At 39.9% G+C, this 12,952-nt stretch overlaps 1 protein-coding gene across 1 annotated transcript in view; it reads right to left on the bottom strand.

Moving 5' to 3' along the window:
* The window catches only part of gabra3 (gamma-aminobutyric acid type A receptor subunit alpha3), a 90,449-nt gene that overhangs the window by 48,243 nt on the left and 29,254 nt on the right, over window positions 1-12,952 (bottom strand). Inside the window, exon 2 of the mRNA XM_084564588.1 lies at window positions 10,844-10,950. Coding sequence (XP_084420714.1) covers window positions 10,844-10,929 — 86 coding nt within the window. The 5' untranslated portion in view covers window positions 10,930-10,950. The remainder of the gene's footprint in view (window positions 1-10,843; window positions 10,951-12,952) is intronic.

Raw genomic sequence — 12,952 nt, 5'->3', positions numbered from 1 at the left:
TTCTTTCTCTCTTTCCTTTTTCCTCCTGGCTGACTCCAGAAGAAACGACTCCATTTGCAAGGTCTAAAGAGATGTAAATGTTATTCACTCCGTTGAACTAGTGTATATTAGTCACAGGTATGGTGTCATGTATCAGAATTAATCCATGCAAGTGTATAAGTAGGAGGGTACGTGCGCTTGATAAACATTTCTATATTTTTCCTCGGCGTTGTCAGAGTAGTTGCTGCAGCAAAAGCCTGTCCTGTCCGTGGCGACCTGTCTCAGTCACAGCAGCCAAGCACTCTGCAACATTAAGGGCGTTCAGGTGACTTTCCATACAGTCATACGTCTGCAGTACCCAGATCGATTTAAGGAGTAGATTGAACATAATGGAATCTTAGTTTGAAGGTCACATTAGCAAATTGGTGAAGAAATAATATTTCTGACATTTATTGTTAAGAAAATGATAAGGACTTAATTCTGGAGGGACCTGATGTGATGTACATGTATGCAAATATGGGTTATATGATCCACAAATCCAAAGGAAAAATTGGATTTCCAGCCTTCTTTCAGTGTTGATTGAGCGGTTTCATGCCCAGTTTGAAGGTTATTCATTTTATTTTGCTGATAAAAACAGATTTGGGTGGGTGAACAAAATCTGAACTGGTTGGTGGTAGTATTTTTTTTTTATTCTTGAGAGCACTGAATGTGTACTATGTTTACTACTCCTGTGCTTTGACTGCTTTTGATGAGCAATCTGGGTGGCTTAAGTAAGAATTATAGTTTAAAATGTAATATTTTGGGCAGTTTTGTTTGCGTATCCACAGTTTTTGAACAGCCCTTGGGCTTACTGCTGTGAGCTGAAATTAAGATGACCTCAGTGAAATCAGTGTAAACAGCAGTACCCCATCATGGACCGGGAGGGGACCAAAAGTGGCCAAGGTTATATACAAATTTAGCTCCAGCTTTAACAGAACGACATGAAATCAGCGAAGAAAAATGCAAATACACAGATAGACTGCTGTCGGTGCTTATTCCCGCAATTTGGGTTCAGTTAAACCATTGTCAGCCTGACCTCAACAGGAAAACCGTAATGGTAAGTGACCTCCTGCGACTTGTTGCAGATGGAGAGGTCTACCTTGTAACGTTGATTTAACATTATGAAAGCATCTATTTTAACCCACCTCATGTTCTTTCTCTCTGAATCTGAACAGATTTAGAAGATAGTTAAAATAATGAAAAGCTTGTAATGGGTCAGCTACATGGAAAAAAACATGGGACGCAAACCTCGGTCTCCAGCAGTTCCACCCATCCATCTGGGAAAGTGGATTTTGTCAGCTTTGCAACACCTACGTGTACATTTGTATTTTTTTCTATGAGCAATCTTATGTCATTTTGTAAAGTCAAACCTATTACGTCTTTTAGGTATGAGAGCATGCTGACTACTGCAGAAGAAGAAAATATGGGGTTTGTTATATTCATGTCAGGAATGCAACAGTCTCCTTAATGAAGATCTGTCGTCTGCTGCTATTTCACGTCAACTTGTTTGCACCAACTTCTCCATCTCAACTCCGCCTTAAGATTTATTTGCAATATGTCGATTTGTGCATTTCAAGATGTACACACATAGGCAGTCCCACCTCCTCCATGGCAGTATAACAGCAGTGGGCAGCAGCCGACTGCTTCACCCACACTGGGTGTGAAGGAGCGTTACCAGAGGTTCTGTCCTGCTGCTGTGAGGCTGTACAGCCAACAGTACGTTTTTTAGAATCACTATTGTATTTAATTTGCTATTTTTCTATTTATTTAAAGTTAACTTTTCTTGTCTTGTGCACTGTCATAAAACTATATGCTGCTGTAACACTGCAGATATCCTCACTATGGGATAAATTAAAGGATTATCTTATCTTATCTTATCTTATCTTAATTGGACTGTAAACCAATCTAAACTGCCACATTCCACACCTGGGAGGCTGTCAGAAGCTTTCTGGCGACAAAGTAATTACTGCCTTGCCACTTCCAGAAAGACACCCACATAGCCGAGTGGTGCACATCACGCCTCCACCTGCGACACCTCTCAGGTGGTAAAGCTACAGGTACAGCAGAAACTGTGATGGAGGTGCCATCTATCACAGTGCAATCTAACAACTGCGCTGCTGGAAGCCTGCTTATTAATCAGTAATAGTTTTCTTTCTTTGTACAGTCACTGGAATTAATTTTCTTTCCCTACATAAATACTGAGCCCATCACGTACAGTAGATATAAATCTTTCCAACTTATAAAGATGCACTGCATATCATTTTAAAAGTGATCCACTGAAGATAATCCATTTCCTAAACTAATTACTGGGGGCTGCACCCAACATTAGAACAAAAATGACACAAGCGCCCAAATTATTTTTAGTCTGTCCGTGGCATAAATCTTTTCCTGCTAGACTTCTGCCATTATGTTAATATGACATGAATAAATGTAATGGCCTCTGATTGAGCAGGCAGGGCAGTCAAATTACCCAGAGCGTATGTTGGGAAAATTGAACATTTTTCCTGTCGCCCTGCCTTCCTTAAACGCAATAACGAGTTTATTCTCATCCATTAAAACTCTTCTTTTTCTTTCCTTTCAAAACAATATCTTGCAACCGGTTTTGTTGCAACAGTCAATATCTTAACGTTTCTCGAGGAGACCCTGATGTGGATATAAAACACTTATATAGCGGTATATAAGTGCATGTGGTTCGCGGTTTGCGTTTCAATTAATGTTATAGCTCACATTTACTGCAAAGAAAGCGCATTATTATTTATGCTTCCAATATACGAGTGAACACACTCAGTTTCTCCTCCGGCTGCTAAATGCGTTGAACAGAAGGTGAACTGTAATTGTCTTTTTCTCTAAGCCCACACGCCAAAACCACATTATTATAAACCAGACACACGTCCTCTAAAGGCAGAACAGTTCACATGCTGACAGATTCAGACGCCTCGGAATGATACTGCAGACCAAATGCTCTGAAACAAGCTTGCCATTATCATGAAGCTCTATTTATTTTTCCCCAAAATTGTGTCCAACATTTTAACACCTGTTAGAACTAGCTGCACGTGAGCTGTGGTAAAACAGAGTTGTACAGACCCAACACCGCGATTACAGCGTGTTAAATTATTAGTCACTTATACAAGTTTGACATTATTGATACTGGGAGTTATAAGCATTTAAGGAATGAGCTGATAAATACTGTATTTGCAGATAAAATAATTATCTTTCTGTACATGAACTAGCAAATCTAAACATCTCTAAAAGCACAGACTGGAGAATCATCAACCCTATACAAATTATTTAAGCGCCTGTTCCGCCCAAAAAAGCTGTTTGATAAGCTGCTGGACAGTGTGAAATCTTAACATTATGATGAAATATTTGGCAATGGGGGATCTGACTAAACATTTTGACCAGAAAAAAATAATGTAGCCTCAAGCAGCTGGAAATAATAATAAGAAAACTCTCACCTGCTTTGTGATTCCAGCAACCAGAAAAGGGTTGGGGTATGTAATGAATCATACCTAACTCCAAACAATTGTTTATATGCCAACACCAATGTTCTATGCATATGCAGATGCGAAAAGCACATTTAAGGGGCACATTAATCAGAAAGAAATGGGGATTTCTTTACTTGTTTAATTGCACAACTGTGCATTCCATGAAGAAAGAAACATCCTTTCATTTGTAACACTAAGTCTGCATCACATTTTCAAAGGCTTCGTTATGTTTGAGGATACTAATCTGTATTGAACAGCTTGTTTATCCGTAGCTTTACTGACTCACACTCAGACTCTACTTCAGAAGGAGTCGGAGGTGGAGAGTATCGAATGTAATGAAATGATTTTCTCTCATACGCGGCACCTCATGGATGGTGAGAGCAAAAAAATAATATCTAACCATACACAGGTACTGTTTGAGTTATGCCACAGCAACGCAAACACAATTTAACGCAATTTCATGCATGGGCCATTCTGAGAGGCATTGGGCATGCAGCATTTGCGTGTGTTTCAGGACTGAGTGATCTGCGTTCAGCGTGCTTCGGTGCAGACAGCTTCTGGGAAATCTGCTCCAGCTTTTGATTTATGCCTGCTGGAGTTCTCCACTAATTGGTTACTTTGAAGCTCATCAGCCAGACCCTCACTATATCAAAAAGTAGGGAGAGCCAAAGTTTAAAAAAAAAAAAAAAAAAGCAGCAAGACACAGCAAGTATATTGTTATATACTGTATATTGTGTATATTGTTCAAAGATACTGGTACTAAAATATTGACCTTGGTGTTAATGTATGAAAACCATGGACAGGAAAACACGCATATCAGAGAATGGACATGGTCCTTCTGAGGGTGTCCTGTGGTGTCTGGCAACAGAATGTTGTTAGTGGGGGACTTTGGGTCCTATGGGTTGAGGGGAGGAGCCTCTGTGGATCATCCGACAGATACTTGATCAGTTTGGGATCTAGTGAATTTGGAGGCCAGGTCAACACCTTGTGCTGTTCTTCATGTTTTTTGAATTGTTCCTAAAGCGTTTTTGTGTGTGTGCCTGTGTCAGACTGCATCCTGCTGGGGATGGCTGCTGCCATCAAGGAGTGTCATTGCTATGGGGTGGGGGTGCCTGGTCTGGTCTAGGTGGGTGCTACATGTCTAAGTAACATCCACATGAATGCCAGGTCCAAAGGTTTCCCAGCAGAACACTGAATTACCACAAGATGATCAATGTTATTTACTTCTCCTGTCAGTGGTTGTAGTGCAGTGGCTGATCATTGTATATTATATTATTGTTTATTTAGAAAGGTAATTTGCTATGAGGATAATTGTAGGTTTGTGTTTATTTAAGCAATAATCCATTCAATGTGGCATAAATTATCAGCGATTATTGGGTGTTACAGATTTATATTTTTAAATAAATAAATAAATTATACTATATTGATCCCACAAGGGGAAGTTATCTCTCTGCATTTTGACCCATCCAGTCGTTCACAGTAGTCAACAGTCGGAGCAGAGTTATGTGTTTTGAAGTCAGACCCTATAGCTTTTCACAAGACATAACTCTGGTTTTCTGGTAATACCTGGGGCTTTTACTAATACCTGGAGCAATCACTAGCTTCCTATAAAATTTGAATGCAAATGAAACACTGTGTACTGCTCCAGTAAATAGGACGAGCCTTAGATATGACTAGGTGATGGGAAACGTTTCTAGATCTTTGGCTCAAAGCCAGAAAGCTTTGTTTGCACTATGTTTGCAAGATTCAAAGCCAACACCACTGTGTACAGTTGGCACAATGTAAATACGCTGCCATTTCACTAAAAACAATATGAAAACTTTCACACACAAATGATAGGCCATGTGTACTGTTGGCTGCAGACTGAAATAGTGAGTTGAATAGCAAATGGTACATGAGGTGATTGATTATGTGATACAAACTATCAGTCAGTTCAGAGGCCAGTATAGCCTACCTCTTCCTACTACTGAGGATGAGCCACTGAAGGATTAGAGGTTAACTTGTTAATGTGTTAATTAAATTGTAAAGGGAGACTTTGACTGGATCCCTGTTGCTATGGTTACCCACTTTACATTGTGCCAGAATATTAGTTTTTAATACTGGATGGACAGTTTGCCTGGAACTTCTTTGTAGTTGTCCTTTGTGTGGAATGTATGAATGCCCTGCCGCCAATCAGAATGGGGTATTCACTCTCGACACAATACTAGTGCATGTGTGAAGAGCTTAGGATGAATAGCCATGGGTTAGGCTGGTACTAATGGAAATCCACTGAAAAAGAAAGAAAGACTCCATGTTGACATCATTCCTTACAGTGTGCACTTCAGGAATCTTGGCGCCTTACTAAATCATACTAAAAGATGATCAATATGATTTGGTTGGACCAAACAAGGATGTCTGTAACTCATTTATAATGTGTGTTACCAACCTTACCTTTATCAAAAGACTACAGCGTAATTTAGCTGTTGCAATTAGGATCAATTAACTGTTCTGCCCTAACTGACTACTTCTTATATTATTAGACAAAATGCTTGAACAGACACAGGTTTCATCTCCTGTGGTTACTCTCCTAGATGGAAATGTACAAAATCTGAAAGAAAGAAAGAAAGAAAGAAAGACTTTGGCACGGTAGAATGACTCCATATTGACAACGCTGTCTGCTACAGTCTGCACTTTAGGAAATCCACTTTTCTAAGTCGGTTACTTGGCATAGCACCTTCTTTATAAATAGATTATTGACAAGAACTCGAGGTAATTAGAAAACAGATCAATGGAACTTCAAAAGAATTAAGAGCGTCGGAACAAGACGGAGGAGCCAATCTAAAAAAAAGGAATGAATGTAGGTTTTCTATTCAAGGTCTGGACCATCGTTCTCATCAGTTATGGTGATAACAGGACAAGCAAATTCACCTTTTTATCTAAACCACTTATTTTAAGTGAAAACCAAGGTGAAGGCTGAATGGATTTCTCGCAACAACTGTTATAGTCATATGTCAAATCTTATAGAGCTAGTTCCTGGTTCCTGTTTGATCTATGATACTGAACTAATTGTGTGTGCTGCAAAGACACTTGACCTGTCTATGCTCATGGACTCAGTTGTGAAGTCAGCTGTAAGTAAAATGAAACAACACGCGACAGGCCGACCAATAAAATGAATTAAAAAAATATATTTTTCATCCAATGTGAAGGTAGCTACACACAGCTGACAGGTCTTGACAGTTGAATTTGGCTTTGACATTAATTATCCCCACTGAACCTTTGACTTTCTTTTCTTTAGTAGGTATTTGCCTGGTCATTCAATCAGCAAAGTGGCTCAGCCATGAATACATTAGCCTTGTCCGGACCTGTGGCACATTAACCTTGACAACACTACCGAAACAGAATGTTATCTGTTGACCAGGTCACATCTCAAAGTGATGCCCCTTTCTGCCACGGCGTGAATAATTCATGTGAAACAGGCTGAGAATGCCAGGGCAGCCTCTGCAACTTCACAGCCAAGCAATAGGCAAAGTGAACATAGCACTCTCATGCTTATAGCTATTGATTATGTGCCACGTCGGCCAGAGGCTTGGCAATGGATAACAAACGAAATAGACAACAAGACGGCCGGACTGTCCACGCTTGTTAAGGGTTGACTGTAGAAGGGTAAGGCAGGGGGATGGAGTGGAGGCCAGATGAAGGATTGATGGACCTTCGGCTTAACGCAGCCTTCTCATTCATGTGTAATACATGGCTTGCTGGGAATAACAGCTTAATCATGCACCGTCTTTCAGTGTGTAGGAAATGAGGGAAATTTGGTGATGTGCTGAATGACAAACCCTTATATAGAGGATTTGTCTGTTACACCTTAATCCATTAGGAAAGTCTCCTTCCTGAACGGCAGTAAAGCCGATTTGGAGCCTGCTGATAGCATCAGTGGGCATCAGGGAGGTGGCAGTTTTCAGACAGAAGCAGCTGTGCTGATACGCAGATATCTCGTAAGCGTGAGTGTGCTGACGCTCTCAGGATTATTGCTAAACTCTGATGGACACTTAGTATATACTTTTATTTTCAGTTGCAAATTTCAAGAGAAATTCAGTCTTTAGTTCAGGTTTGGATTTCCAGAGAGGCAACACAAAGTCTTCAAAGTGAACAGCTTTGCTCTTTGCATGCTCTGCATCATGTCTGAAATCACTGTAGAATAATTAACTTGTTCATTTGAGAAAATATTCAAGCCCAGGCATAAGATATTGACTTTGTGTCCGCTGCTGAAAAGTGATGACAGTTTCATGTCCCTGAATATGTCAACACTACACATTTCAATTATTCACCTGCTGCTCTCACCACATCTCATGATATTTTATTTATGAACATGCTGAATTAATGCTGATGATTCTACCTTCAATCTTCTCTTCTGGCCTCATGCTGAAGGATCAAACTAAGGTCAAGTACTTTGCATGTCATTTTCTGACTACAATGCATTAATGAACTATTTACTAGGGGTGGGACTTTAACGCGTTAATTGCAATTAATTAATTACAAAAAAATTATCGCGTTAAAAAATTAACGCATTTAATCGCAGTTTGCATTCCAAACAGTGCAGAACTTTTGTCAGTGCAAAATTTCCTTGTACACCGATTACACCGATGCACACGTCAGAGCTCGGCTAACGGCTACCAAAATAGAGGAATCGGATGAAAGTATGTCGCTTGGACTGATGGAAGGCAAATTTTATTTAAAAAAAAAAACTACCTGATGGAAGCCTTGATAAAAGCGTGATTTTGTGCAAATTGTGCAAAACAGAGTTTGCATACCACTGGAGCACCTCAACGCTACGGCACCATCTATATGCTAAGCATGTTGCAGTGAGCACAGAAACCGTCTGAGCTGTTAGCGCTAGCAGTCCCGGTCCAAGTACGGACAAGACGTGTCGGCAGCCCAAACTGTTGCTTTTGGGGGCAAGTATTGTTATGCGATTAAAATGCGATTAATCAAGATTAATTAATTAGAGGTTTTGTAATTACCGGTAATTAGATTAATTTTTTTAATCGAGTCCCATCCCTACTATTTACTATACATGATTTACAAATCATACAGAAATTATCTTAGACACATGTTGTGATATGATTCATAATTGTAGCTGGAATCATAATGTCTGCATTTGATTTCCCCTGAAAAAAATGTGACGTTAAAACAATGTATCTGGAGCACCATAGCAGTTCATTTATAATGTGTGTTTTTACCAATTTTACATTTATCAAAAACTGCAGCTTGTGATATTTTGATATTGCAGTTTGGATTAATTTTCAGTTCATTGCTCTGCCCGGATTAACAACGTCTTGTATTAATTTGAACTAATGTTTGGACACTAGCAACGAGTTGTCACTCATGACAAGAAGCAGACAGATTTCATCTCTTGATGTTCTCCCCTTCAGATGAACAAAATTATGTAGGCCGCCATGAGTTACGTCACTGATTTCAACCAAGAATAGGTCAAACTATGGTTTTCAGTTTTCAGAGGACTGTCAGATCTGAACAGGAATCACGATGCTGACGCTGTCATGGCTTGGCGGGTACTAAAAATAAGAAATTTCAGGAGAAGGTCAAAGTCTGTGATCTTGGTTATCGGCATCATACGAATGCCAGCTGGATCTAAAAGGGAATCTTGGCGCTAATGTCGTCATATGTTGGCGTGTACTTAACACAAGAAATTGCAGAAGAAACTTAAAGTCTGTGCTATGAAAAGTATGTATGCAGACCTTGTTGAAGAGATGGTGAAGGCTGGGTTTAGTTCAAGCTGATCCACCTAGCGGACTGGAGAGTGGAAACTGGAGCTGGAGTTGAATTGTGTTAGTTTGTGCATTGGCAACTGGTTCTATTGTACCCAAACAGAGTAGGCGAATAACAAAAAGCCCTCTGAATCAGTGCTGGTGGAGAAGAAGTGAGCTTAGTAGACCTCTGGAGCCCGCTCATTATCTCTGCTTAAAGGCCAGTAGCTTAAGATTACAAGAGCCAGCACTGGTGCAACACACTAGAATATGTCAGTCATGATGAATGAAGACATCAGATATATCTGGTTCTGTTGGATCTATATGACTCTCCGTTATTAGTATGACCATGTTGTGAAACGAATATGAATATACATTTAAATGACTATTTGAGCAAAAAAACAGCATCATTGCTATGGGGTGGGGGTGCCTGGTCTGTTCTAGGTGGGTGGTACATTGACAGTAACATCCACGTGAAAGCCAGGTGCAAAGGTTTCCCAGCAGAGCATTGAATTGTCACAAGATGGTCAATGTTATTTACTTCTCCTGTCAGTGGTCATAATGTTGTGGTATATAAGCATGTGTTTGAATAGAAAGGCACACTAAGGCAGAGGTGCACATTCTTGTAAAATATATCTCTTTCCCGGTGTACCCATGCACCTTCACCTGGCCACACATTTCTATTTAATGTATGGAATTACAAAAACTGTGAGCTCCTAACAACCAAGAAGAGCCAAGTGGCACAATAACAAAGTAAACTGGGCTAATCCCTGTCACAGCGTTCCGATTTCCTTTCCCGGCCTGCTTTCTTCCAGGTTCGGTGAGCCTCTCCTAGCGTGCAAAACCTTAAAGTGATTTACACTCCGTCACGTCTCCCTGCCACAACATCCTACCTTATCAACAATGCTAACATGGCGACCTGTGCAATCTCTTGGTTTGAAATTACAAGGAGTGTGATTAAAATGTCTCCCAGACGCGGCGGAGTTTTCTTTTTTCCGCTGACTTACACTGAGACGGAGAAATGTGCACAGGATGCAGGAGTGAAAGTGCTGTGAATGGACAATCATAGCTGAGATGGGCTGCAAATGAATTCATCAGTCGGTGAAATTTAGAGCGTTGCAGAGGAGCCACATTTAAATGGGGAGGATGGGTTCACTTTAAATTTGCTCTTTTTCGGGACTAATTGAGGACAAGGTGCCAGGCGTTCTATTTTAATACTCATCCAAAAAGTTTTGTTCTGGCCAGGAAGTCCTTGAGTTTAAAGCCTACAGACACTGCAGGATAAAAAAAAGAGTATTCTTTCCTTGATTAGTCATTGCTGAAGTTTTTTTTTTTTTTTCTGGTAGCCCTGCATCATTACTTCTTGTTATTTAATATGACAGCCTGTCAGTCTTAGACACATTTGTCTTTTTTTCTCTGCCTGCAGTATAGATTAACAGTAATGGTGCTGGTTAGATTATAATATTTACTACAGCAGCAGAGAGCCTGATTAATACATTTATTTTACAAAACATATCACACAGAGACAAGAGAATGAATAGCTTGGGAAATAGCAAACAAATACACCGAGGAGTGATGCAGCATGTTTTTGCGTACCTGGCTTGAGGAAGGAGGTTGAGGAGCAGGAGGAGGATCCACAAGCTCAAGTCCGGTGATTTAGGCGTCCGAAGTGCAGCAGCCATATCAGTTTAGACCGCAGACTCCTGCAGGAGAGACGGGCAGAGATATCATCCGACAGCTCAACGTGGCCCAGCACAATAATCTGAAGTGTTTATGGTTTCATAGGTGAATATTGAAGTGATGGACACCGACTGATTGGCAAACTGTTTCCTCATATTCTTTCAAGCCTCAGTTATAGTTGGTCGCCCAGATCAACCTGCCAGCTCTATTGTGGTTTATATTTGTGATTTACGTGACTGATGGTGTTTGTTTGGTCTTAAATGGATACTCTGACATTTTTATACTGCAGCCCATCAAATCATATAGAGACTCTGTATCAGTATCTTATTTTCCTCATGCTGGATTTACTTAGTGATTAAACATTAACTGCTCCGCTCTTCCACAAGCCTTTACAATTATTCTGCGGCTCGACAGAAAGCAAGGCGGCAAGATAAATGCGCCAATAAAGTTTGATTATGACGATCTCTACTGCTCATCTTCTTGCATCCACAGGTGGATCTGAACGCGCCCTTTGTTTACATGTATCACTTCACGTGTGAAACTAAATCACGTGCACTTGTGCAGAAAATGAGAGCCCGAGAGCGCACGCAGCTGTTTCCATCACCCACACATCTGTGAGGGGTAGACTTGAGCCGTTTGTCAACAGTAATTATGCCAGAATGGCTGATGCTCGGTTTGGGTGATTAACGTGGAGGAAACTGTCCTCTCTGAGTCTCCACTTGCTGATCCAAAAACAAGTCAGGTGGACGCGCAATAAACAGTCAAACAGCTATTCTCATATTAGACAAGCTTCTGGATTATGAATGCACCGATATAGGATTTAAACGACGATGAATAACTATCTGTAGCTGACAATTACGCAATAGCTGACAATATTCGGTTCACAGATGGAAAAAAACGAAGATGGAGCAAGTTCTTTTTCTAATCCAGTATCCAGTATGTTCACTGGTTGTAAATGTGTTTGTTATAAGCTTGTTAATATTTTAATACCATGGTTTCCAGGGGTGGGTAGCCTAAAAGTAGCCATCCAAAAAATTACTCAAGTACCGAGTAACTATTTGATCATAATGTCTGATTTATTTTTTAGAAATTATATAATTAGACAGGCAAAAATATAAAATAATGTGCATTTTTTGGTATTTCCAAATAATAAAATACAAAATAAGAGATGAAGAGATGATGTACAACTTTCTAACTCTCACTTATATCCGCAATGGCACCACAGTTTGTGTTGTGACCGCATGGCAGCGTCTGATTGGTGAAACAGAGTCATGTGATTACAGTTGCTACGTCTGATTGGTGGATCTAGTGTAAAGTGTAACCAATCGAGTGTTTCCCAGTGTAACCAGGTACGAGTGGCATTTCATCTTCACAAATCTACTCAAGTAAAAGTTTTTTTTTTTCAAAAAGTTACTCAAGTAAGTGTAACTCGTTACTACTCACTTACCATGGTTTCCATCCTAAGGTTTGCAGCAAATACTTTGTCTGTACATGTCAATACACATGTTAAATAAAATCTAAATAACACATTTACCTAACAATCAAAACTATGTATATACAAACATTTACAAAGATCATTTTTATTTATACTCAGTGCCACAAACCTCTGTGATCTCTCAACGTCTGTGACACCACTCTCAAACTGTTTCATGAGTTCAGCATAGCAGCTAGCAGACAAGCTCATCCACACTCGTCCTCATTTTCGCCGCAGTCAGACTAGCACTATTTTATGAATGAAAAAACAAGTCTTAGAAATGAAGTGCGGGTTGAAGGACAGCACCAGATGTGACCAAAAAGCTAGCTAATGACAGTCGTGGATCAAAAAAAACGGAATCAAACATAATTCAGTCTGTACTTTTTGTGCACAAACTGGAGTACATATGTCTCGCTCCAAGAGAAAAAGGTTGGGAAGCACAGTTTTAATACAGAGACTAATTAATTACTAGACCGCACGATATTGACAAGTCATTAGTACTTGATTTACTACAAGAGCTAACAGTTCTACAGTATCATTCATCACTCATT

This window comes from Chelon labrosus (assembly GCF_963514085.1).
Source record: "Chelon labrosus genome assembly, chromosome: 17".
NCBI classification, from domain to species: Eukaryota; Metazoa; Chordata; class Actinopteri; order Mugiliformes; family Mugilidae; genus Chelon; species Chelon labrosus.
This window is presented reverse-complemented; position numbering and strand designations above follow the sequence as displayed.